The 27,500-nt window shown below is 41.1% G+C and overlaps 2 protein-coding genes and 1 long non-coding RNA gene across 7 annotated transcripts in view; 2 read left to right on the forward strand and 1 right to left on the reverse strand.

Moving 5' to 3' along the window:
* rgs19 (regulator of G protein signaling 19) overlaps positions 1 to 2,307 on the forward strand; it is a 32,528-nt gene extending 30,221 nt beyond the window's left edge. For all 3 annotated transcript variants that reach the window (XM_078288194.1, XM_078288193.1, XM_078288196.1), the window contains one exon: positions 1,291 to 2,307. In XM_078288194.1, the coding sequence (XP_078144320.1) occupies positions 1,291 to 1,479 (189 nt within the window). In that variant the 3' untranslated portion in view covers positions 1,480 to 2,307. The remainder of the gene's footprint in view (positions 1 to 1,290) is intronic.
* Positions 1 to 27,500, forward strand: part of LOC144542309 (uncharacterized) — a 710,732-nt gene that overhangs the window by 313,521 nt on the left and 369,711 nt on the right. The gene's annotated exons all lie outside the window — the stretch shown is intronic.
* tcea2 (transcription elongation factor A (SII), 2) lies at positions 13,306 to 27,150 on the reverse strand. Of its 2 annotated transcripts, none has more exons than XM_071899376.2 (10): positions 26,939 to 27,150; positions 23,084 to 23,146; positions 22,039 to 22,144; positions 21,423 to 21,522; positions 20,971 to 21,131; positions 19,877 to 19,933; positions 19,538 to 19,692; positions 18,313 to 18,459; positions 17,989 to 18,060; positions 13,306 to 14,082 (listed from the first exon to the last, which is right to left on the reverse strand). In XM_071899376.2, the coding sequence occupies exons 1-10, from the start codon at positions 27,005 to 27,007 to the stop codon at positions 14,074 to 14,076; spliced, it is 939 nt and encodes a 312-aa protein (XP_071755477.1). In that variant the 5' UTR covers positions 27,008 to 27,150; the 3' UTR covers positions 13,306 to 14,073. The 2 variants fall into 2 exon arrangements, with proteins under 2 accessions (XP_071755477.1, XP_078144451.1); XM_078288325.1 differs by having other exon boundaries at positions 13,307 to 14,082; positions 20,971 to 21,128.

Genomic DNA, 27,500 nt, shown 5'->3' on the forward strand with positions numbered 1-27,500 from the left:
GTGTGTGTGTGTGTGTGTGTGTGTTAGATTATGCAACAGTGAAACACACACACAGTAAAACGTCTCAAAATCATCATTGATGTTATACAACTTGCACAAAAGCAAACTGTAAAACTACATAAATAAATAATAATTATATCAATACATTAATTACTATTACTACTACTACTGATAATAATACTTTTATCATCAAGTGTTAGTAGCAGTATTTTATTTAGTTATTTGTTTTAATAGGATAGGAAGCTGCCTTACACTGATTATTCATTTTCTCATTATATATTTATTATACATAAATCAAATATATGTAATGCATTTTATAAATTATCATTTTAATATTATCATTTTAATGATTATCAATATTGATGGTGATGATGATCATTATTATTATTGTGTAATAATAATAATAATAATAATGACAATAATATGTTATAAAAGACTATTAATTATATTTCGTGATGCTAATATTCCTTAGATAACTATTTATAATAGTTGTTAAGGCTAAGTTATTATTACTAGCATTGTTTTTTATTGTTATTATTATTGTTGCTATTGTTATTATTATTGTTCATTATTATTATTGTTCATTATTACAATAATCATTTATTATGAAATGCCTCAATATTATATTTTGTGATGCTAATATTCCTTAGAGATAATTATTTATTATATTAGTTGTTAATCCTGTTATTTCTTCTTCTTCTCCTCCTCCTCCCCCTCTCCTCTTACTCTCCTCTTCTTCTCCTCCTCCTCCCCCTCTCCTCCTACTCTCCTCTTCTCCTCCTCCTCGTCCTCTCCTCCTCTCCCTCTCCTCCTCCTACTCCCCTCTCCTCCCCTCCTCTTCCTCTCCTCCTCCCCCTCTCCTCCTCCTCCTCCCCCTCTCCTCCTACTCCTCCTCCTCTCCTCCTACTCTCCTCTTCTCCTCGTCCTCTCCTCCTCTCCTCCTCCTCCTCCTCCTCCCCTCCTCCTCCCCCTCTCCTCCTCCTCCTCCTCTCCTCCTCCCCCTCTCCTCCTCTCCTCCTCCTCCTCCTCCCCCTCTCCCCCCCCTCCTCCCCCTCTCCTCCTCCTCTCCCCCCCTCCTCCTCCTCCTCTTCCTCTCCTCCCCCCCCCCCTCTCCTCCTCCTCTCCTCCTCCTCCTCCCTCTCCCCCCCCCCTCCTCTCCTCCTCTGCTCCTCCTCCTCCTCCTCTCCTCCTCTTCCTCTCCTCCTCCTCTCCTCCTCCTCCTCCCTCTCCTCCCCCCCCCCCCCCCTCCCCCCTCCCCCCTCCTCCTCCTCCTCCTCTCCTTCTCCTCAGGTGAGTCTGGACTCCCGGGTGCGGGAGGGGATCAACAGGAAGATGCAGGAGCCGTCTCCTCTGACCTTCGAGGACGCTCAGCTGCAGATCTACACTCTGATGCACCGGGACTCCTACCCCCGCTTCCTCTCCTCCGCCATCTACACCTCCATGACCCGGGGCGGCTCGCGCACCTCCTCCGAGTCCTAGTGCCGACTCCGCCTCCTCCTCCTCCTCCTCTTCCTCGTTTCTCCTCCAAATCCCAGACTGAAAGGATCGATGTCAAGATCTCCTCCTCGCTCCTCCTCCGCACTCCGATGAATCAAAAACCTCTGGAAATATCACAGACTCCTCCCCTCCTCCTCACTTCTTCTTCTCTCCTCCTCCTCACCTCCTCTCTCCTCACTTCTTCTTCTCTCCTCAACTCCTCTCTCCTCATTTCTTCTTCTCTCCTCCTCCTCACCTCCTCTCTCCTCACTTCTTCTCTCCTCCTCAACTCCTCTCTCCTCACTTCTTCTTCTCTCCTTCTCCTCACCTCCTCTCTCCTCACTTCTTCTTCTCTCCTCCTCCTCAACTCCTCTCTCCTCATTTCTTCTTCTCTCCTCCTCCTCACCTCCTCACCCTCTCTCTCCTGACTTCTTCTCCTCTCTGAATCCCAGATCTCTAGGATTATCACCAAGAGTTCCTCCTCTCTTCTCCTCCAGATCCTAAACCTTTAGTACCGTTTTCTCTTCTTCTTCTTCTCCTCTTTTCTCTCCTCCTCCTCCTAAACCTCAGAAATCTCCAGTTGACTCGTCTCTTCTCTTTTCCTCTTAATTCTCTCTTTCTTCTCATTCGTTCTTCCCTCATTCTTCCCGTCTTGGAAAGTCTAGACAAGTCATGGAATATTTGAAAATAGTTTTTTCCCAGCCTTGAAAAGTAATGAAAACATGAAGGTTTAGTGATAGTTGGAGCCAAAATAAGACCTGGCACATTAAAATCAGCTTTTCAACAACAAAATAAAGTTAGAAAGTAAACAGTTTGTCATGGAAAAGTCATGGAAAAAACTCTGGAATTCGCAAAAATGTGTATGTATGTTTTATTTTTTACAGTTGATACCAATACCAATATTTTTAGATTAAAATTTTGTGCCGTTATCTTTAAATTTGACCGTCTTAAACCTGAAAAAAATTCCAGTTTTCAGTGTTTTCCACAGAATTCCCTTCTTCTGTCCTTCTGTCCTTCTCCCTTCTTCCTTCGTCTGTTTCACTTCTTCTTTCTGCACATCCTTTCATCCGATATTTTCTTTTGACTCCAAATCTCTCTCCTCCCTCCCTGTCCTCTTCTCCTCCGCCCCTTTCTTGTTTTTTTCATCGCACGACGACGGCGACGGCCGCTGAACGGAGCAGGAGGCGATCTGGGATGCAAAAGTATTTGTGTTTCGTGGGGATCTAAAGACATAACATGAATATATATTTCTTTGGGAGATTTTAATGTATTTAAAGGGGAAATATATCAATTTCCCGTGCCATGCCATGGATGCTCAGCGGATTTTTACCAAATGCCCCTCCCACTCCAAACCCACCCAATCACCTTCGAGAGCCAATTAAAGACGAATTAAAGTCGATCCTCAGCACTGACTCCGCCCCCCTCCCGCCCTCCCTCTTCTTATTTCTGCGTTTGCCTCGACTCGGGACGGACAGACAGGCAAAAGAGAAAGATGGGTGCTGTCTCTTTCCCTCTCTCTCTCTCTTTCAACTGGAAAACACAGGGTGCTCCCCCCCTTTCCCTCCTCCAAACGACAAAAAAACAGACGGTTCCTTCTTTTTTTATCGTTGTTTTCCTCCCCCTCTCTCTGCTGGATCAATCATTCCACTCCTGTGATAAACGAATGGACAAATTGGATGGAAACCGCTTCCTTCCGACTACTGATTTACAAACAGACAGACGTCTATTTTTTAAGAGAAAACTCTATATGACACGTATGATTATGTTGATTTTTGTTTTTTTGTTTTTCTCCCGCTCTCTCCTCCTGGATTTTCACGAGAAGAGGAATTCCTCTGAAACTGTAACGATCCCCAAACGACGCAACGCCAGAGACACTGCAATAAAACACTGGAGTTCAGAGAAACAACACGCACACACACACACACACACACACACACACATGCACACACACACTCACACACATTTGTGCTACTATACTTGTGAGGACCTATCGTTAATAAAATTATTTCCCGAAGCCCAAACCTGAACCATTAACCCTCAGCAACAGATTAAGAACTCGATATCTATATAACATATATTTATTTTGGAAAAAAAACAAAAAACATCATTACCTCAGGTTCATTGTGCAATATCTCTAAAGTGTAGAGGATCCAGTTTGTAAAGGTTTTATCATTTTGTCAACCAAGGCTGCGTTCACACACAGCATTTTTTCTCAAAATTCCCAACGCTTTTTTTTTTTACATTAAAACGAATGGGAAGCGGCTGCAGTCGCTCTCGAAAAACAGCCGAGCCCGGCGGCCTTTTTGGCGGAGCGGAGCGCTTTTAAAAATTTTGAAATGTACAACTTTTTAGAAAAGCATCGGGTGACGTGAATCGCTTTTTTTTCTCAGCTGACCAATCACAATGAACAACAAAAAATGGAGAAAGTCAAACTGCCGGTGGAGAAATAGATCGAGCTTCAAGTACCACGATCATTTTGAGACGTATATTGGGAATATCTGGTCAGTTGCTAGTTGCTCAACACTGTGTTATCTGCTAGAAGAGCTAACCAGCTAGTTAGCGAGCTAGCTGCTCAGCTAACATCAGACGACGCTGTGTGTGAACGCAGCCCGAGGAACTAAGCTGCCTTCTGTCCTTTAAAAAGTACCGCCATTTGTTCGAATTTTGCGCTCTCGATCATTTTGTCATGTTTTTTGCAGATCTCATTCCGGGGCCGCAGTCATACTGTATCTGTAACGCTCTGACCTTAAGCTTTCCCTTATCTTAAAACATAAGCTCTGAATCTTAAAGCTGCACCAGGCAAGATTTTTTTTCAGCCGAAATCACAAAGTGGGTCTTGAACAGAGAAAAGTGTCCCGTCCCCACTGACTGAGACGCTGTGACAGGGAGTGACCAATCAAAACTTAAGGGTGAAATAATAATAATAAGCTTATTTATATAGCACCATTCATACATACAATACAACTCAAAGTGCTTTACATAAAATAGATTGATTAAAACAATAAATGGATTAAAAACAGTAAATGGATTAAAACCATGACATTAGGCTACATTAAAATTACAGAAAGAAAATGCTGAATTTTCTCCTAAAAAGAATTTGAGCATTTGATGGAACGATAGCTAAAAAAATTTTTCCTCCACCCCCGCCAGCTACTAAGCAGAAGAAATTCAGTTTAATGATGTCATGCTATATAATTTCTGGGTAATGAAGTCCTTCAAACGTTAAAAAATGTGAACCGTTATCTGTCGCTGCCACTAGGGGTCGCCAACGTGCAAAATTGCCAACTGCAGCTTTAAAAGACGCATTTTCAAAGGAAAATTTTCCCAAAAATCATCACTTTTTATACCTAGAGCTCAAACTGGCCCTAATAAGTATTGTAATACAAGGCACATACACACACACACACACACAGGCACACACACACACACACACACACACACCAGGGCGGCCTACCTGGGCACTGCTGCTGCTGACCTCTGCCTCTGTGACCTCTCACCTTTGACCTCACCACTGTCTGTCGCCTACTCAGAGGCTGAGACCGCTTCTGATTGGCTGCCTGAGGCCCCGGGGCCGAGCCGTGGTTGGTCAATTCAGGAAGGGGGGTGGGAGGAAATCCCAGGTGCAAAAAAAGAAAATGAAAATATATATATATAGATATATATATATATATATATAGATAAAAGAAGATACCTATTATGTGAGTTGGGATTGTTACACCCAGTGCTTCATGGGAAATGTAGTTTGAGGACAACAGACATGTTTGTAGTTCTCTGAGGAGGCGGAGACAACAGAAAAAAAAGAGATGCCTCGGTCTTACCCAGACTGGTCACTCAGAATGCATTTATCTTAGTATTGTTAATGTTATTTATTTTATATTTTGTTAAAACTGTGATTTTAATTGTACATATATAAACGGAAACCCTCGAACATCCAATGAGAAGCGTGTCGTTTGTTTCATGTTTGTGTGAAAGTGAATATGCATCTGACATACAGTGTGTTTCAAAGTAGATATACGAGCTTTGTGTAACTATATATTAATTTTGGTGAATCGATAATTACGCAGACTGAAGTTTTAGTTGTACAAACATTTATCGTGTCACAAAGTTGTGAAGTTGCAGGTTTCATATGATGGAAGGACAGAGGAGAGCGAACAAACTTCCTCTTTTTTCAACATAAACACTAAAAATAACATTTTCCAGGAAGTAAAAGCAATGGGATTTTGACACAAAGAAGAAATCCTTTGAATATTTTTTTTTTTTTTTTTGCCATTTATTCTTGGATATCTGTAGCTAACAAGGTGAAAAATTATTCATTTAATTTTGACTTTAAATGTAAAAATGTATTTTGAGCCGAACCCAGCAGGCAGATGGAGCCGACTCTCCCACTGTTGATACTCCTAACAGTCAGTTCCTCAAGGAAACCAACACACACACACACACACACACACACACACACACTAGCGTCTGGAACCGTCCATTTGTGATTTGTGTGTGTGTGAGAGAGAGAGAGAGAGAGAGAGAGAGTGTGTGTGTGTGTGTCATCGTTTTCCACAGTTCACTGTAACTTGATCTGTTTGTGTTTGGGGATTCATTCCCTATGTGGCACACACACAGTTTCATACCTATACATACCTACACACACACACACACACACACACACACACACACACACACACTGACCCTCCCACATGTAAACAAAAACATACACACACTCTCACCTACATGCACAGGCTCACACACTTTCCTACATGTCCACACACACACAATTACACTTACACACTCTCTCTGCTCCAACATTTGGACACACACACTTACACATAGCTACACACACTCTCTCTCCCACATTTACACACACACACCTAAACACACACAAGTACACACGTGCACTAACACATATCTACACACACCAGGGGCGGAGCTTCTTTTTCCTAGCTGAGTCTATCCAGCCATGCTACAGATCTAAAAGGGCAAAAAATTGTAACATCAGCATCTGAAATAACAGTTAAAATTCACAACTTATGTTACAGAACCATGGTTACCATGGTTGGTAAAGCTTATAACAAACATGGCTGACATACTTCCACATCTTTCTGTTTATGTTGTCAGATAACAGCAACACTATAAAACAGAGATTTGATGGAGGGTCACAAAATGCTAACAGACCAGAAATGACCGTTAGCCAGTTAGCATCAAATCACGTCTTTACAGTGCTGCAGTCATCTGATAAACAGAAAGATCTGTATTGTGCCATTCTAAAAGAAAATATATTTTGTGATTTGTATATTTGAAATAACGAAAATAGTGTTAATTGAAGTACTACTAGTGATATTGAATAGTTTGTATTATAGTCATACCGTAAATCCTCTAATAGTGGCCTGTAGTCAATTAAAAGCCGGGTCTCTGATAATGGCCGGGGCCGTCGTCGACACGAACAGATAAAGGCCGGCCTCAAATACAGGCCGGGGAAAAAACAAAGGAAACAAGACTAGGTCAAAACCAGTATATGGCTGGACCGTGTCCGTCTCCTCTCTCCGCCGCTGTCCTCTCCACCGCGCTCTTGGTCCGAAATCTCGTCCGGATCACCGGGAACACATCGGCGCCCGGGTTCAGTTAGCTTCAGTTAGCTTCAGTTAGCTTCAGCTTACATGCAAACAACGGTGGATACCGTTAAACTCCTGGTGCCTGTTATATAATGCAACTGTAGTTTGTAGTAACGTACAAGTGCCACAAGACGGCTCGGCCGGCGGAAGTCTCTGGAGCATGCCGTCGTCGATTACCGTAATTATCATAATGCATTGCAGTAACAAAAAAACGTCTACCTAACGAACCCCAACAGAAGCAGATCAGAAAACAAGTCGGCTTCGTACTAAAATATGAGCAAATACACTTATCAAACGGAGGGAATTAGAAATAAAGGCCTGTCTCTAATATAAGCCTGCTTCCAATAAAGGCCTGGTACCCTCTGCAGTTGAGGTAAATAAAGGCCCGGGGCAATATTAGAAGATTTACGGTATTTGTTGATTATTATAGAACATCAGATTTTCCTGTAGTTTCTTATGTATAATACATTCCAAGTAGGTGAAATGCTCCTTTACGTTTTCCCTTGACATCTCCGTCATTAGACTCAGTTGGAGTGAGAAAGTCCAGGGAGCAGCACGGCTTTTTGACCGAGAAAAATTATGCTAATGCTAACTGAAGAATCCTGTTAGACTGAAACGAGATTTATTCACGTCAGACTCTTTGCTTTTTGCATGGACTTCAACTCAGTAGTTGCACATTTTGAAATACTGAAGGAGTCCTGCACTATGCGCTGTGTTTAAATACTAAATCAGAGTCACAGACAGTCGGAGGAGACAGAAAGTTGCTTCTCAACATTGCTGGAAATGATGGGACCCGATCTCCAGTATATCCCAAGGAAGTAAGGCAGACATTTATTGTGAAAAAGGTCTTTTGGTGATGGAAAAAAGTCTTATTTTTTTTACCTCATGAGTTATTTTTACTGATATTACCACATTCTAAAAGATTCTCTATATTGTCGCCCACAGGTGCCAGGCTCCCACAGCACCCACACACACACACTCCCACACCCACCCATACCTCCATACACACTCTGTCTCTCCCACATACACACACATTCTCACACTCACTGACAATTCCTTATCTTTCCATCTGTGTTTTTTTTCCCAGCATCCTCCTCTCTGGTGTGTAAATCTACACCGCTCATCTTCATTTCTCCTGCTCATCACTTTAGAGAGGAGAACAAAACCAAGGAAGAAAACCATGAACCCTGAACTTTATTACTCAGTGTCTCTAATACTGAAAGCATGAATCCAGTGAGATAAAGTGTCATTTTGTCAACCAAGAACTGAAATAATATAATATCTGTTGAAAAGTTTCTTAAGGCGAGGCGCCACATGTGAAAATGCGGATTTCAGCTGGATTGGTCAGTTATTCGATGCTAATTTCATTGAATACACCAAAGAATCATCAAAAACAATTACAGATAGCAAATGTATAATTTTTTATACCTTCTGCATCAAGCACACCAAGCGCAAAATTGGCTAAACTAAACATTAATGGACATTTTCTCAAAAAACAACTTGTAGATAAACCAAATCTGACCTGCTGCTTCTTAGCAAAAGTAGACATCTTTGACATCTTTGGTCATTTTTATTTTATGGGAAGAAAGGCAAAAAAAACAAAAAAACCCTGGGATTTCTACCATATACTGTACTTACATATTTAAATATTTTGTAAAACTTACCATCAAAGAACCAAAAATTTTACAAATTCCCACCAAACTATGTAGTTATTCATCATAACAAAACAAGAAAATTAACTCTGACTGCTCTAATTACTATGCAAATTTCTGCATTTTATGAAATATTATCTGATTTAAATACGTTAAAATAAATAAATAAATAGACATCATAATACAAAAACTGTTTGTATTTGTGTCCACATACAACACTGACAGGATGTGGTGCCTCGTCTGAATTTGTTTTAGCTTTATGTCATCATTTTGTTAGAGAGGGAGTCACTTTTTTCAAATTGTGGAAATCTAATTTTCCAACAAGACTTTTGATGAGTCACTTTTTTAAAACGACAGATATCTGCATTTTGGAAGGAAGGAGCGGACGTGTGAACAGAGTCTGGCTGAAGTCGGGCTGATGGTAAACCCCACCCATCTGGGACTCCAAGTAGGTTAAAATAAGCACTAATATCTGTGTGTGTGTGTGTGTGTGAATGCCAGTGTGAATCCCCAATCAGACAGTCATTATAAAGACGGAGAGAGAGACGCCGGTGAGATTTACACCTCCGCAAACTCTCTCTCTCTCTTTCTGTCTTTCCTCTGATCCTTTAACACTGTTTTCTCTTCTCTTCTATCTTGCTCTTTCTCTCTCTCTGTCTCTTCTTCTCTTTCTCTTCTATCTTTGTCACCGGTGCCTTTCGTCTACTGTCTCCATCTGTCTGCCTTTTTCTTCCTAAACACTCTCCCACTCCATTCTTTCTCTCCATCAATGTGAATTTTTTCTACTGTTGATTTATTGCTTTCTCTCAGATCAGGAATATTCTTTAGTAAGCTTTATCTGCTTCCATACACTCAAACCACAATTCCACATCTTCACATGGCGGCCATGTTTGATTTACATCAAACTCAGGAGGAGAAACTCTACCCAGAAGACAGAGAGGCAGATGGAAACAGAGGCAAACTTTTGCTTCGGACAAAAACAAAATATTTATCTGCAAACCAACTTGGTCAAATTGTGTAAAAGTTATAGCTGTTGTAACTATTAACCAGCAGCAGATTTAAACAGCGTTCGACGTAACTGGTCTGGAGATAAATAACGTTAAAAACATCAAGTAGCTGATTGCTAACATTGTGTTTCATTATGGACGTTCAGTCTCAGTGTCTGAAGCCTTTGATTTGAACCTTCTTCAGCTCTGCTCATCTCAACAAAATCGAAGGATAATTTTGGTGTATATTTGATTATTTTTTGCCCAATGGCCAGTTGAGTTTCACTTCGTTTCCGTCTGCGATGTTGTCTTAAATCAAATATGGCCGCCTTGTGAATAAAGCGAACGGTCTCCATTTACTAGAATTTTCTAGAAAAGTCCTACATTGCTCTAGTCTGATCTTCAGACTGAACGTCCATCTGGTTCCACTCCTTTATTCAGCTGAGATTTCCTCCTCGTTAGTCGTTTTCTGTGTGGGGGGGGGTTGATTTTCCCCGAACCAATCAACCAATCAGTGACTGACGTATCTGAACCAATCACTAGTGACCGATGTATCGGCCGCTCTGACGTCGCTTCAGTCACATGATGCAGCAGCCAGTCAGCCTCTACATGGTTAGCAGACATTTACCAACTGACCCAAGAATGTTGGTCGATTTTGACAAAAAATGACGTCTTTACAAGGACAATTTGTTGGTTAAGGAGGTGATTTCAAATTAAAGAAATCTATTCTGCTGAAACAGTGATGAAAAACCGTTGCTGGTGACATTTGAACCGTGCATGATTGGCTTGATTGTTTCTCCAAGCAAGAACAAGCCGTTGTTTGGAAAACCAGTGCCACATTTAAAGCTTGCTGTTTTGCTACGGTGCAAAACGTTTGCTCCAAACAGTGTGAAAACGTTTTGCAACGGCTTTTGAGGTACGTTTGACTTTTCATTTGCTACGCACAAACGCCTGTCACGCGTTTGTGCAATTAGCTCTGAGAATTCTTGGAGGAGGACTGGCAACAAACTGTAACAAACGCTTTGCAACAGGACGTTCAGTGCACTACCGTTCCTTTTATACTTCCTGTTTGCTACGTTTTGGGGCGATTGAACGCGCCCCAGACTCTCTGAATCCTTCGACAGAATCTGAAAAGTGGGCGGGACTCGATTCAGGAGTCTGGAACCAGGCTAACGCTGCTCTAAAGAGTCCATACATGACTAACTAACTCTAACTCTCTCCTTTCCCATCAGATCCAGTTGCCCTCTGCTCTCCAAACCACATGACATCAGTCTGTTTTCCATCCAGGAACCACAGAGAAAGACACCTAACAGAATGTGGCATCACACACACCTAAGGGCTTCTCTCTCTCTCTCTCTCTCTCTCTCTCTCTCTCTCTCATGGAAAGAGTCCTGTCGTGTTTCCACAACAAACAGAACAGGAGGTTTTTCTGCTCTGGTTTCTCACCACTTTTCACCACCTCAACCAACCAGCTCACATCAGCGGCTTCATCTGGAAAACACAAAGGCCTTGGCTTTCTTACTTGTGTGATTTTTTTTTTTTTTTTTTTTCCATATTGCCTGTAAACCCGGTTTTGTAAAAATGACGACAGCATGAATAAATGCCTTGCTGCTGTGATTGTAAAGAGGAATTTCACCAAGAATTACTTCGATTTTCCTGAACATTTTCCACAACTGATGAAGATGACTGATCATATTATATTGGCTGAGATGATGTAAAGAAAATTCTTTGATAGCCATGTTGAGATAGTTCAACACTTAAAGCTGCTCTAGGTGATATTTGCATGTAAAAATACACCTGGATGCACCTGAATTGTCAGTCTAAATCACACATTGAAGCAGCAGTCCCATCCGCCCTTATTGAGACGCTGTAGCTTCACCAGATTTAGCCCAAAATGACATTCCGGTGTCAGGTATTGGTACGTGTTGGAAATCTTCTCCGCCCACACCAAGTGACAAATCCAAGACTTAAGAGTGAAATCCAAAATTGTCTCCCAAACAGCAGCGAACGAGAGAAAACTGGACTCACCAACGATGACTGAGGAACCTCTTAACTAAAAAGAAATGTAGTTTACTGACGTGATTTCTGGGTAATGAAGTCCTTCAAACTTTCAAAAATTCAAACAGTTTTCTCCCGCTGCCACTTGAGGTCGCCAAAGTGCAAAGTTACCCAGTGCAGCTTCAAAGATGTTTCTGTATTGTTCTGGGTCTTTAAAAAGTAGGATCAAATTTGTGTCTCTTTCAGTATTTATTTGTACACAGAAGTAAGTTTGGTAAGTTGTGCATACAGATTTCTGCCAGAGGGCTAAAGACATTTCCCGGCCCTGCTGTGTAAACGTACCACATTTTAGTGAAGAAATTAATTTCCTAAATATTTTGTTATTTAAACTGTGACTATGAAAGTAAGGGATCTGTAATTTTAAGGGTTAACATTTAGACATGCAGGTGATATTAAGATGGAAGTCAGATTTTATTCCCATCGCTGCAAACAACTTTCTTATCTTCCACTTTTGTCCATATCTTCCCATTTCTCCTTGATATTTAATGGTCTGACCAAAACGATAAATCTTAATAAAAAAAAAAAAAAATCCAAAACCAACTGAAAACATATTTCTCATCATTTTGCAATTTGTTATATGAGAAACTAACTACTGTGCATGTGTGAGTGTTGTGTGACTTTGATTCTTTGCACTTTCACCCTCATTCAGTTGAACCATTGTAGCGTTCAGCGGCGGCCATGTTGGCTCCACAATCTTGCTCTGTGGCCGTTGCTAGGTAACAGGGAATAGTGTGTGTCAGCTGATTTGTAGAGTTCTGGCCTGGTCGCCATGGTGATGCTGTGGAGGACATGTCTGTTTGCAGACACAACACTAGTTAGTTCTATAAAAGAGGAAGCAGCGCGGTGCCGAAAGTCAACCTGCCAAACCACAGATACTCTCTCTACTGTGGTTGTAGAAGGAAGTGTGTGTGTGTGTGTGTGTGTGTGTGTGTGTGTGTGTGTGTGTGTGCACGCTCCCAAGCTGAATCTCTGGATGTCAACTTTGTGACATCCCACATTGACTATATACACACACTTGAAATTAAAAAAAATATATATCTGTAGAGCTGTACCCATATGCTTGTTTTTGTTTCTGATATTGTCTTTGTACTTTATGCTGGTATGCCTTTTTTTATTTTTTTATTTTGCTTTAAGGACATAATTTGATTACTGATTTAATGTTACTTTTTGACAAAAAAACAACAACTTTGTTAGTGAGAAAAGAATGTCGGATGTTGAACTTTCCCAGCAGCACATAAATGCAACACACATTTTTGGATCAGAGGACCACATCTCTCAAAAATCTGTCCAAAAAAATCCCAAAACAATTTTGATTTGATTTGTGATTTGTGAATGCAGACTCATAATTAAATGCAAAAAAGTGAACGCTTTTTGATGGAAATATGCACACAAAGGATTTTGAATGCAATTTATATTATATTAATATACAACTCTGGAAAAATAAACTTCCAACTTGATAATATACATAATGTGGAATTGTTTCACATTTACTCATTCAAGTTGGGTGGCATTTGTTTGTGGACAGGAAAATACATTTGTGATCTTGCTTGTTTATGATTTATGAATCGTGAAATACATTTGTAAATCTTGTTTTGTGCATTTATTTACATTACTTTTTCTGTCAATGAAATTCACTTTCTGGATGGTGGAAAACCTGTTTACCATTCTGCTTGATTCTATTTTTTTTCCCTTTTGAATCCTCAGCCGAACATACAGTAAGCAGACATCTGCAAAAATGTGCGTTGTTTAAAAACGAAAAAAAAGGATGTTCATTTTCTCATTGACCTCCATATATTTTTGAAATTATATTAATCGGGTTTTTATAGGATTCACTGGCCCAAGAGTCTCACTCAACACGAACATGACCATGGAAACTTTAAGTTCAAGTAAGAAAAAGCAACACTCCAAAATTTTAACCCAAGCAGCTTTACTATAAAACTAAGGGCAAAATATTCAGCGGCACAAAACGGCAAAGAAAGGCACATCCACTGTCCCAGAGGCCAACGTGTGACGTAAAGCTTCATCTGCCTTCACAAAGCTGAAGAATTCAGCTCTAAGTGCTCCGTACAAAAAACTAAACAAAACCAAAACAAAAGGACTACATTAAGTGTCATATTTTACTCCAAATATATTACAGGCTTATGATTATTTATATAAAAAATTATACAAAACAAAATAAAAAATATTAATAATAATAATAATAATAATAATAATAATAAAGAAAAAAAACCTAAATTCAGTCTTTATAATTCACTTCAGTCAGGTCACTTCATGAGGGGAGCAGATCCACACGCTTCCTCTTCAACAGAACTGGAAAGAAAGAAAGAAAGAAAGAAAAAAAGTGTCGTTTTTAGTTAAAACCTAGATTAACTTTAATCCTTTTGCTCCACAATTTTAAATTCCAAATTAAAGGATAAGGCTGGTGTTTTTTAATGCATTTCTTACCGTCAACAAATCCTATGAAAATAACAAAATCAGCAATGAATTTGTTTTGCTAACAAGTCTGGTCCATGTAGCGGTCCCAGTGCAGCCTCATGTCCCAGCAGCCATAGAACTGCATTGTATTAAAAACTATTAAAACCCGTCACAGAGCCATGCTGCTGCTCTGCAGCATATTTCATCATCACGATGCACCGGGCCGGACGACTTTTTCCTCAAACGACTTAATAAGCCGACCGTAAACACGTTTTCCATCTCGGGAAAGTAGTTCCGTAGCACAGAAAATAGTCCCCGGCGTAATGAAGAATTTGTTCCCGTTTGAATTTGATTTGGTAATAACTACAACAGTCTGACTTTTCATGGTAACAGTTAGAGATTTTTAAAATGTAAACTATGTCTTTGTGAGCTGTATTTAAAGGTTTTTAGCTTACAGTTGGAGCCGATGACTTCCTGGTTGACGGATAAAAAGGGAACGTGGGAAGTCGGAAAGTAACGGGAGTAGAGCAAACACATTGTTGATTTTGTTATTTTTCATAGGATTTGTTGGCGATAAGAAATGTATTTAAAAACACCAGCTGAATCCTTTAAACTTTGATCAGGGGTTTAACTTAAATCTGACAGCTGAGGTGTTTAACTTTCAAAAATGGCAGCAGCATGTTTGAGTTGGATGGAGGAACACGTAAAGGAAAAACAAGGGACAGAATCAACCCAATAGCGTTTTATGAAAATTAAATTGTTTTCATTTTCTTCCGTCAAGCTTTGAGTTGGGATCGTCTCTCCTGCTGCTGATCTGAAGCGTTTTTCCTGGCGCTGTGCTGTTTTCTCGTCCACCAAAACCGAAAACCCAAACGCTCCATTAACTCGACCACAACATTCTTCTCAAAATACGATAATTTTTTGTTTCTCTTCCAAGCCATAACAACTTTTGGCAAAGCTGCTGTTAGCCTGCTAGCTTAATTATTAAGCTAACGCAGCGGAGCGGGAAAACAGTGTAACAACATGTTTAACAGCAGGTGTGGAGCCTGAGATTGTCGTTTTCTTTTGATATTTTTTCTCATCACCAAAACACACATCTTTGATTTCTTCTGGTAACTAACTGCTACAATCTTGGTGTAAAGTGATGACTGCAAGATTCTTGTTTTTTGTGATTTTAGTGATATTCGATATAGTATCAGTGTCAGAACCGGCCCAACACAATAATAAAGACACTAGACTGCGGCTAATAAACGATACAAAGAAAAAGAACCACATCTTCATCGCTCCTCATCGTCCCTTCTCATCTTGGAGTGCTTTTCATCTTTTGAACGCAAGGTTTGTCTCGGAGACGCTCACTTCGTCTTCCTCTGAGCGATTCATCCGTTTCTTTCTCCTTGGATTTCCTGTTGCTGCAGTTTGAGTTTCTCTTTCCTCTGTCTGTTCAGCCATGGCGGCTATCACTGCTCATGCTAACTACCCAGTTCTTCTTCTTCTGTTTATTCAAAACAAACCAGAAATATAAAAACGTATCACTTCCTATGCAGAAGAGGAAGAAGAGGATTTTTTTCCTGGAAGACCTACCTGCGCATAGGAGTTTAGAACAGCAAAAAGAAAAGGTTTAATGAACTGACTGTTGGCTGAACATTTATTTATATATTAAAAAGTTGCGTATTACTACTTTAAATCATTTAAAATTGAAGTTAACCTTTACTAAACTAGGGTTAAATTAAAATCATGCAACACAGCTCCAGATATTTTTAAGACTAAGTTTACTTATTTTAAACCTAGTTTTACTGAACTCTGACCGCCACTAATCTTGGATAAAATTAACTCGTGTTGGTGCAGCTCGCCCCTCGGCTTCCCAGCATGCTTCACAGTCTCAGCGCTGAGTGCTTATACAACAAAACAGGCTTCCCACAAACCATCAGCTTCTCAAATTAGTCCCTTCACCTTGACCTAGAGGCATGGGCTAAATACGGGTGGAGAGGAGGGAGGGAGAGGATACGATACGAGGGAGGAAGGGAAGGAGGGAGGGAGGGAGGAGGGAACAGGAAAAACTATGAGGGTGGAAGGTGTAAAAATGGAGAGGCAAAGGAGGGATGAGATGGAGGGAGGGCTGGAGGGATAAAGGGAGGTGAAAAGGACAGTGAAGGAGGTATGAGATGGTAAACAAGACAGGAGGGAGGGAGGGAAGGAGGGAGGGAGGGCAAGGACAAAAACAGAGGAAGGTGTGAGAAAGAAAGGCATAAGGAGAGGAGAGGGAGGGAGAGGGAGGGAGGAGAAAGAAAACAGTGGAGGGAAGGAGGGGGAGGAGAGATAAAAATGAGAAGGAGAGAGGGGGAGGGAAAGCGAGGGAGTGGAGAAACAAAGCAGAGGGAGGAGGGGGGGGAGAAAAGGTAAACAAACGGAGGAGTGCTAACAGAAGGTGAGTGGAAAGGTAGAGGGGGAAGGGAGGAGGGGTGGAGGAGAGGAGGAGAGGAAGAGAGCAGCTGCCAGTCTCTGCTGCCATCTTGTGGTCAGAGTGTGGAACTGACCTGCAGGCTGAGCGATCACACCTACAGCTCGTTTGCTTTGGTCTGAACCACAGTTGGAAAAGTTTACTTGGTAACATTTATGTGTTTAGTTTTTTTTTAAAGTTTTTAAAGTGCTCAAATACAAGAGAACCAGGGCTTGTAAACAGAAGTCACATGGAGACACAAGAAGCTCGTTTATTGGACAGTATTTTCAGTCATCCTGCAAGATTTTGGCAGCTGAGGAGCGGGGAAAGAAAGAAAGAAAGAAAGAAAGACAGAAAGACAGAAAGACAGAAAGTTAGTTTAGTTTTTAGTTAAAACCTGGATTAACTTTCATCCTGTTGCTCCACAATTTTACATTTCAATTTAAACTGTGTGGCAGCATGTTTGAGTCGGATGGAGGAAAACAGGGGAGAGTTAAATTTAAATAATAAAGAAAAATAAGGGACAGAATCAACCCAGAAGAGTTTTAAAAAAAATGCCTTTGTTTTCATTTTCTTCCGGAAAGTCAGAGTTGGGATCGTCTCTCCTCTGCATCACTGCTGCTGATCTGTTAACTTCTGCCAGTCGGCATCCTTCTATATCCTATATCCATACCTATAAAACCATAAAACCTGATGTTTCAGGGTAGTTTCCTGTGGTTGGATTAACGAATCGCACCTCAGTTCTCTTGTTGGAGGACTGAGACTCTCGGTGCCGTTATTCGGTGCCACCAGAGTTCAAAGGTCATCGCTCTCACCTGGACAAACCGACTGAACTGAAGGAGGAAACACACTGGAGTTCGACTGAACCGGTCCAAACACGCTCGCACCTAAATCTCCCTTCGTACCCTTTGATCACAATTAAAGGAAAAATCTGTGTATTTTCTTTCTGCCACGTTGTGAACTTACTTTGATCAAACAGAGATGAAGGAGTTATGAGGCCTGGATGAGTTCGTTTTTTATAGTTAACATAACGAGCCAATCAGCAATCACTTAGAAAAAAGGACAGGTACGGTGATGAAAGATGATGCAAAACTAACCATTAAAATACTGAACTTTGGCACCGAAAGTTTTAACATATTTTGGTAGCGGCCACACGAAACAAACAAAACAAGAATTAGTTTCAGTGTCGCGCTGGTGAGATTCAACGCTGAAGCTAAAAGACGCCTCACGTCACACGATAACAGAGCCGTTTAGTATCTCTACTTTACTCTTTTTTTTTTTTAGTAATTTTGGTTTTAAAACTTAGATTTTTACTTGTTTGTTTACACTGGCATTATTCCTTTAAGCAATGAAAAGTGTTTTACCTTCCATCGGTTGCCACAGCCGTTACACAACACAAAAGTAGTCATGGGCTCATCAGCGCTGCGCGTCTGCACCTAGAACACACACACACACACACACACACACACACACACACACACACACACACACACACACGTTTTTTTAATGGAATTTTCACTTCTCGTCAAAGGCAATCAAGTCTTGAACTTGAACTTGGAAACTCTGGAAAAGTCTAACATTTCCATTAAGTCTGTCACTCGGGAGTGTGGTACTGACTGGTGTACGACATGTAAGTCAGATTCTTTATGTGTGTGTGAGTGTGTGTGTGTGTGTGTGTGTGGTCATACCTGTGTATAAGTACAGTTTTTTCCGTGACACTTGCTGCAGATGAACATGTCAGTTTCAGTTCCTCCGACTTTCGACAGCTGATGTTCTCTGATGGACTCTTTAGTCAGAGCCTCTCTCATCTGCTTCAGCTCCGCACTGGCCATCTCCTGACCACACACACACACACACACACACAGTGTAATAAATAAAGGATGTAAAAAATATGAGGCCAGAGCTTGTGTGTGTGTGTGTGTGTGTGTGTGTTTACGCATGCATGTGTGCATGCGAGGGGAAGTGAGAGCCTGCAGGCAGCAGGAACAACAGGAACAGAGAATAACCACAACACAAAGAAAACACACTAAAACATTACGGCTGCACAGTGTACAGTATCATGATTATAGTTCCCACAATTCAGAATCAAACAATATCGGCATATTGATTGGCATATCAGCAATACTGAAACATTTAACTTCATTTAGAAGTGCAGTAAAATAATATTTTCCTAAAATCATCGAGGCTAATAATTGATTAATAATTAGGATCATAATATCTAGCATAATCATTGGGATTATCATTTCGGCCGTGAACGCAGACATAAGACATGCAGGCAGAACATACAGATTGTGAGGCAGAAATAATCTGATTGGAGGTAAACCTCAGTGGGCGGAGCCAAAGAATCTTGAAGCTCAGTGAAAAAGATGAGAGGTAAAATTGGAGGAAGCTAATATTATGAAGCCTAGCGCTCTGCTGCTAACTGAAACAATACAATCTATCCATACTAAGTTATCTAGGTTAGCTAGTTAGCTAGCTGACCTTCAAGTTCAAACTAGCCATACTAGCCTATAGCTAGCTAGGTAAGCTGGTTAGCTAGCTGCTGACCTTCAACATCATGAATGGCTTGGTAATGCATGAAGGTAAATACAAGTCATTGCCATTTATACATTTTATTCATATTTTGACCAGAGTTTTCTTTTTCGTTATTTATATTGACCAGCTAGCTTGCTGCGCTAGTTAAACCTCAATGGGCGGAGCCAAAGAACCAACCAATCAGATCATTTCTGCCTCCAGAGCAGAAATGTTTGTATAACTGAAGCTCCGCCCTGCCTCCTCCCAGGCTCCATGAACCACACTGACCATCACAGAACATACTGTATACATGCATGTATATATTTTACATGCTCTCACTGTACACACAGGCACTTTAGCACACACACACACACACACACCCTGTACACACACACAGACCTCGGCGGTCATGTTGGCGATGCGTTCAGGCGAGATGTTGCCACACAGGACGTTGCGCCGCAGGTCTGGATTCTTCTGGTCCTTCAGGTTGGAGATGCGACTCCGAAGACGACTTTTATACTTGATGTCCGTCGACTTAAACTCCTGGAAGATCAGTAGCCAGGAGGAGCAGTCAAGGAGGAAAACACACACACTGATATACAGACTGCATCCTGAAAATATACACCCAATGAGACCTATATGTACCTATATGTATACACAAACTGAGACTTGTCATATGGACGTGACATGTTTGTCCATGTGTAGAGAGAGTAGAGAAGTGATGATGTGAAAGGATATGCTCTTCGACCTGCGCTGCTAGATGCTCACAGTCAACTCCGATGGTCTTGTGGTCATCTGGAACACGACAGTAAAGACAAACTGATGTTGAGTTTTATTCCATGCATATCGATCTACTTTTCTCAAAAACTTTAAATCCACAGGACCTGTGATGAAATAGCCTGGTTCCAGACTCGATTCAGAGAGTCCGGTGTTTCCCTCGTCAACGGCTTGTTCTCGCTCTGAGAAACAACTGAGCCAATCAGAGCCTTTGTGGGCGGGGCTTGTCATTGCTGTTTCAGCAGAATAGATTTGTTGAAATCACCCCTTAAACCAACAAATCGTCTTTACAAAAACAATAGTTTTTGTCAAAATCGACCGACATTCTTGGGTCAGTTGGTAAATGTCTGCTAACCATGTAGAGGCTGACTGGCTGCAGCATCATGTGACTGAAGTGAGGTCAGAGCGGCCGATACGTTGGTCACTAGTGATTGGTTCAGATACGTCACTCACTACTGATTGGTTCAGATATGTCAGTCACTAGTGATCGGTTCAGATACGTCGGTCACTAGTGATCGGTTCAGATACGTCGGTCACTAGTGATCGGTTCAGATACGTCGGTCACTAGTGATCGGTTCAGATACGTCGGTCACTAGTGATCGGTTCAGATACGTCGGTCACTACTGATTGGTTCAGATACGTCGGTCACTAGTGATCGATTTAGTGAAATTTTCTAAAATTGAAGGAAGAAAGAAAGAAAGAAAGAAAGAAAAAAGCTGTACTGTACTACTATAAGTGATTGAGGGAAGACAGCTTTTTTTTTTTTTTTTTTTTTGAGCGACTAAAAGTGCTGAATCATGACGTCCATCCAGTGACATCATCACTGCGCGACACCTTAGTAATAACATACAAATTCTCCCTCTCCCTAGTTTTGCCAACATATCATAAAAAATCGGTTGGTGTCGTCCACCTCTGATATGATCTTGTTGCTGTCCAGTGTGGCAAGTGTGTTTTTTTTTTGTAGTATTATCAGATTTTTAGATATTAAACTTAGTTTTGGTATTAAAGTGTGAATTCTGGCACTGTGACACCAGCTGCAGTAAGTTTCCTCTCACCGTCAGTCTGCAGCGCGGCCACCAGCAGCTCTCGACACTTGGTCCGGACGTTGTCGGTGGTGACGGGGGCGGGGGGGAAGGACGTGACCCGAGGGAGGGTGGGGGTGGTGGGGGTGGTGGGGGTCGGGGGGGTCGGGGGGGACTCGGGCTTCTTACTGCTGCTGGGGAGGAGAGACAACGGAGACAGAAAGGTTTTGGCTAGGAAGTGTGACAGCAGGCAAAGAGGAGAAAAGAAAAAAGACAGAAAAGACAGAAAGAGAAACACCGTAGAAGCTCAGCAACTGTTTTAAATTTGCTAAAATTGAAGAAAGAAAGAAAGAAAGAAAGAAATAAAGAGAAAACTGCACTGTACTACTATAAGTGATTGAGGGGAGACAGGTTTTTTTTTTTTCGGAGACTAGAAGTGCTGAATCATGACGTCCGTCCAGTGACATCATCACTGTGCGACAGACCTTTTCTCGCTGCTGCCGGAGTCCTTGGAGGTGGATGATGACCTCACCGGAGAGCCTTCCTTCTTCTTCTCCTTCTCCTCCCCCTTTCCCTCCGAGCCGTCTGTTGAACGAGCCAGGACACACACACACACACACACACACACACGCAAATATTGTCCTTCTCCATTGAAAATATGGAGTAAAAGATAGACATGCAGCCTTACTTGTGTATTTCAGATGTGTTTAAAGACAAATCCATGCAGGAATTTTGGATCTAATATGGATATCAATATGTAGGAAGCAAAATTATCAATTTATGAGCAACTATAGCCTTGTATGCTGTAATTTTCTCAAATCATTTACTCAAATTCATCTTTTAGAGATAAATAGTGATGAAAAGAAGCTCTAGGGATTGATTTCTTTCCATTTCAACTATTTCAATATCAATTGAAACCTTAAAGCTATTCATAGTATTCCCATGATGTCACATAAATGTCCTACCAATATGGCACTTTACAATACACACAGCTCATTGACTGTTTGTCATTTGATTGTTGACTTTTGAGCCCCACAACTTGGTAAAACCGTAGATTACACAAACACGCACGAGTAAACACGAACGAACAAACACACCTACCCAGTAGTTTCTTCCAGGACTTGATGAGAGATTTGGCCAGAGTCTGAACTTCTTCATCTGAGCTCTGCTTCCTCACCGCATTCACTGACATCCCAACTCTGGTGGACTAGAGACAGAGAGAGATTAACGGACAATTCAAGTGAAAAGAGAGAGTGACACACAAAGAGAGAGACAAAACAGGATGGCAGAGAGAAGCAATACTACTGGTTATAGCAATACTATAAGTACTAACAGTAGCAGCAGTAGTACTAGCAGTACCACAGAACTTGAATGGATAGAACGGTCTTTGCCATTCAAATCAACGTTCCAGGACAACGAGCAACGGCCATTTTTATGTGAACCGTTGGGCTAGCTTCCGTATGAACCGACTTATGACAAGTCGCTGAGGTGAGAGGTTTTACAGCAAGAACCAAAGGAAAACTGGAAAACTGGCACTGCAGCTGAATGAAGTCATCACTCTGCCTCCACTAGCTCTTTTACAAGTTACTGCTGTCTTTTTAAGTTGGTCAAAAGTTTTGACATTTCTGTGCAGTGAGTAGACGTGCGGGTTATAGTTGAGTTAATCTGTTTCAGCCGGTGGCCATTGTTAGCGAATGCTAACTTTTCTTCTCCAGTAAATGTAGGCTAAGCTATGTTAGTTTATAGCATTTAAGGAGCATTTTAAGTTAAGTTGATTATGCTTACCAGCTAGGTTTACTAATATGCTGATTATGACAAGAAGAGCTAGAGAGAGAAGTAGGCTACAGTCTTTGATAAAGCTACGTTAGCCTCGTCGCTAACATTAGCTTTCAGTTGAGTTTTGACAGTTTGCTAACAGACTCATCTGCACAGTTCTCACAGTGTGACAGACTTTACAGCCTTAATGTTCAGACTTGTCGTCATTTTATGCTGTACTAGCCAAATTACTATAGCAAACAGTGGAAGGACTGTTCTATCCATTCAGGTTCTGTAGGCAGTACTAACAGTACAAGTAATCAAAATCATATGGTGAGACTGTCCCATCCCTAGTGGAGACATGGTGGAGGGGTGGAGGGGTCAGATTTACCTGCAGGGTCTCCAGAGACATCTTGATGTTCTTCAGTTCCCTTAGCAGGTCAATGGCACCATCCTGTGGACATTACAACAGACAACAACAACAAACCGTCACGTTAACCTCTGACCCCGTGGAAGTAAGGTTCACCCATGGGTCGGTGAACTTTGAGGGGAACAAGCCTCAAGCTACCACGTTAGCTCAGGCTAGCCAGATCAGTGTCATCTTTTAAACCACTTCTGCAGCACATTCGAACAAGAAAGCCTTTTTATAATGTTCATGTTTACTTTTGGAGACGATAATATTTGAATGCCTTAGTTATTATATACAGTCTTGGGTCTTTACCTGTTTTAAGACTTTGAAACTGCACTTCACACTCCTGTCTCATAATTTGAATTCTGCTGCACTTCATGATGAATTACAAACTTGATAAATTGAGTGAATATGTTTTAGCATTCAGCACTGGAAAGCTCTGTGAAGGCTGTGTGTGCATGTTGTTCACACACCTGTCCTCGTTAGAGAAACAGAACAGTTAGTGGGTAGTCTGGGTTGTGCTAGGGCTGGGCCATATGGTTAAAATCAATATCACGATAAAAGTGATATTTTCAATATAGATATAGGCCTATATCACGATATGGCTCACGTATGCAAAATCACATGTTAAATAATCAAATGTTCATCCCATTGAAATTAATGGTAATGTTGTGTGTGTGTTGTCAAACAAAACTAAAATGTTTCATACCTCATTTTGTTTTTAAATAAATTTGCTTGTTATCATTAATTTGGACAGCAGAATTGTGTCAAGATATCCCAAAATCACCATATCATAACGATATGATTCCACTGAAAGACGATAAACGATAATATTGAATTATCGCCCAGCCCTAGGTTGTGCCTATTAAACACCCAACTTCAACTGACGCCGCCTTAAATCCTGTAAGGTGACTCGGGTTTACCAACCCGGCCGGTCTGTGATGCTTTATATCAAACCAAAGAGACGAGAGAGGAGAAGATCTAACGCCGGTGAGTCCAGCTCTCTCTGCTGCTGTTTAGGAGACAGTTTGGATTTCAGTTTAAGTTTAAATTTGTCACTTTTCTGTGTGGGGAAGAGTCCAGACCTGACACCAGAATTTCATTTGGACAAACAGGGTGAATCTACAGCCTGGGGACGGGACGCTCTTCTCTGTCGCAGCCCCGCTTTGTGATTTTTACGGAAAAATATTGCCTAGCACAGCATTAATGTAGGATGCCCCCCCCCTGAGACTGAGAAAGACAGATACAGACAGAGAGCAAGTGATAGTGACAGAGGAAGAAAGAGAGAGAGAGAGAGAGAGAGAGAGAGATACACATTCCCTATGTGCAACACCGATGCTCCAACAGGGAAGAAAACCTGGACGGCGACCAGCGCTGCCACATCAGCAACACACAGACTGGAAGACAGATGGACAGGAAGACGTAAAAACAGGCAAAAAGACAGAGAGAAAGACGTAAAGAAAGAGAGACCCTCAAGCATGAAAAGAGACAAATAAAGACAGCAGTGAACGGTGAATTTCAGGAGCAGCTTCAGAGAGGAGAAGGTGAGAGGAGGCTGAACGAAAGGAGAGAAGGCCAGAGGGAAAGAGAGGAAAGGGAGAGGAGAGAGGAAGGGTGCAAGAGAGAGGTGGAGGTGAGGAGGAGAAGAGGCGAAGGAGTCGAGGTTTCAAGGAGACGAAAGAGGCGGTGAGGAGGAGGATGATAGAGGAGGAGAGGGAGAAGGAATGAGATAAGGAGGTCCTGTGTAGTATGTTAAACAATGTTTCATCTCTCCCAGCCTGATCTCTTAACAGATTCGTTACGGTTAGGAAAAGTAACGCACCCTCATTTCGTACGACGCCCTGCGCTCACATGCCGGTGGGCAGGTCCGATATCTGGGACTTCCAAGTCGGCTGATAACCAGCGTCACATTCACGGAAAACCAAACCAGGAAGAGAAACGATAAACAAACATGGACGTCCTGCAGCTGAACAAGCTAATTTGACAAACTTCATGTACATAAATGTTAAGTTATGATGCTTAATAACTACAAACGTGTAGTAAAGGTGCCTCAGAGGTGGGGACTCGAGTCACATGACTTGGACTCGAGTCACAGTTTTAATAGCTTGAGACTTGACTTGCTGCATGAAGAGAAGACTTGAGACTCGACTTGACTTGGGTTCTGGTGACTTGGGACTTGACTCTGACTTGTACTTTGATGACTTGAAAAGGTTTCTAAAGTCTTGACTTGAGATCTTGTGTTTGTGTAAATGACTTAGATTGAAAGTGATGAGATTTGTTCCAGCGGACGACTGAATTTAAATTCTGTTTTCTGAATTTGTATGGAATGATTGAATTTATTGAAGTTGAAACTGATTATAGAAATCAAACTCATGATGCTCTTACCAAGTTTTTATCCTATTAAAACCATATTGCATTGAAAAGTCCTAGATATTTAGTTTTCTTTAAGATATTAAATTGATACTGGACTCTTGATTTGTTCTGACTTGACTTCTACATTTAGACTTGAGACTTGACATTAATGACTTGGACTTGACTGGCTTGGTCACACCTCTGATGTATATAAGTGTTTTAGTATAAGGCTCACGTGACTGAAACAGGAAGTAGTTTGTCACTGAAGCAGCGCGGTGGAAACTTTCAAACTGGCTTATCGACCTGAGAACAAAGTGGAGTCGTGACTGATGACGGTTTCCATCAGTTTTTAATTGTATTTGGAAATTTCATGTCCATTTCAGTCTAGTTTCAGTTAGTTTTCAAATGGTGTTTGCTAGTTCTAGTTTAGTTTTTAATTTCACAAATGAGTTAGTTTCAGTGTGTCAGTCTCATGCCTGTGGAGTCTGTTACATACTGACAGAAACCTCTCTGGATGTGCACAGTAGGCATCAGAGTATTGATAATGTATTGATCGCTGATCAGTGCCCGTTCATGACGACAGGATTGTTTCTCCACCTCCGTCACATGAAGCTGGCCAAAGACTAAAACTGAAGAGAAATCAGGCTCATTTGATTTTGGAGGCAGACTTGTTGGTTTCATTTTTTTCATTAGCTAGTTTATTTTTTATTTCAGTTTACTAAAATGTCTTTTCAAGGCTAGTTTTTATTTGAGTAACCAAATATCCTCGTTGGTAACATATTATGTAGTGGAGATAAATTATTAAATGTAGATCACCAAACTATCTTGATATCATATTTGGTCAGTGTAATAAATTATTAGACGTTGGTCACCAAGGGAATCCTGAATGCTGAATCCTGAGGTTTCAAATCATTTTTTAGATTACATTTCTGTCATTTTTTGCCTGATATGCCTGACATATCAAGACTTTTGTTCTACACTTACAAACTCATGAATGACACAAAATGAATACAAACTCTGGTATTTAAAAAAATAAAACAAAAAACATGGTGGGCAGCTAAAATCCCTCAGCTGACAGAATGATCATGTTTATCATCCTGTGTGTTTAAAGCTCTCCGGATCGATAGCTGACAAGTTAATTGATGAAAGGTGTGGCCGGTGATCTAATTGACAGCCTTTGGACCAATCGCTGCTCTGATTTATGACAAACTGTTTCCAAACACGCCAAGGAAGAAACAAGTGAAGTGCTGTGTGTTAATAATATAAGATATTCCCAAATCCAGAGACTGAGAGTTAAAACATTACAAACAAGTCCTGCTGCTTTTCCAGAAGTTTCCCCTCCCGGACCGGTACAAAAGGTAGAGGTCATCACCTGACTGAGTGTGTGAGTGTGTGTGTGTGTGTGTGTGTGTGTGTGTGTGTGTGTGTGGCCTATGTCTGTGTGTGTGTTGCGGATGCTGCTGTGTTTTTTTTTTCCCAACTCACCGTGTTTTTCTTGTGCACCATTTTATCCAGCTTTTTGGCGATGCGCTCCACTTCCTGGTTTTTAGCCATTTTGCGGATTTTCTCCTTCAGTTCTCCTCCTCGGCTACGGAGAATCCTCCATTTATAAAACAGAAAATCCTCTTTCTGTCTCTGTTTCTCTCTCTCTCTCTCTCTCTCTCTCTGTCTGCCTGTCTCTCTCTCCTCCTCCTCCTCTCCTCTCCTCTCCTCTCTTCTGTCCCAGCTGCTCCCTCTCGCTCTCGTTTGTTGTTGCCAGCGGGATGCTGGGAGTTGTAGTTTTTTTTTATTTTTTTGGTCTTCTCCAAATTATGCCTACAAACATTTGGGATAACTTTTCCAAACGTTGTAAGGTGAGTGTGGGAGTGTCTTCTCATTAAAATAAATAAATCAATAAATCTTTATTTATAAAGTGCTTCACAACTGACCATGTAAACTTTGATTTTGTTTCATTGCTTGTTTTTATTTTTAAATAAAAATAATAAATAATAAGAAGTAATACTTGAATAATACTTTCATCACTGGATTTAGTTTGAATTAATTTGTT

Source organism: Centroberyx gerrardi, chromosome 14, assembly GCF_048128805.1.
Source record: "Centroberyx gerrardi isolate f3 chromosome 14, fCenGer3.hap1.cur.20231027, whole genome shotgun sequence".
In the NCBI taxonomy this organism is placed as follows: Eukaryota; Metazoa; Chordata; class Actinopteri; order Beryciformes; family Berycidae; genus Centroberyx; species Centroberyx gerrardi.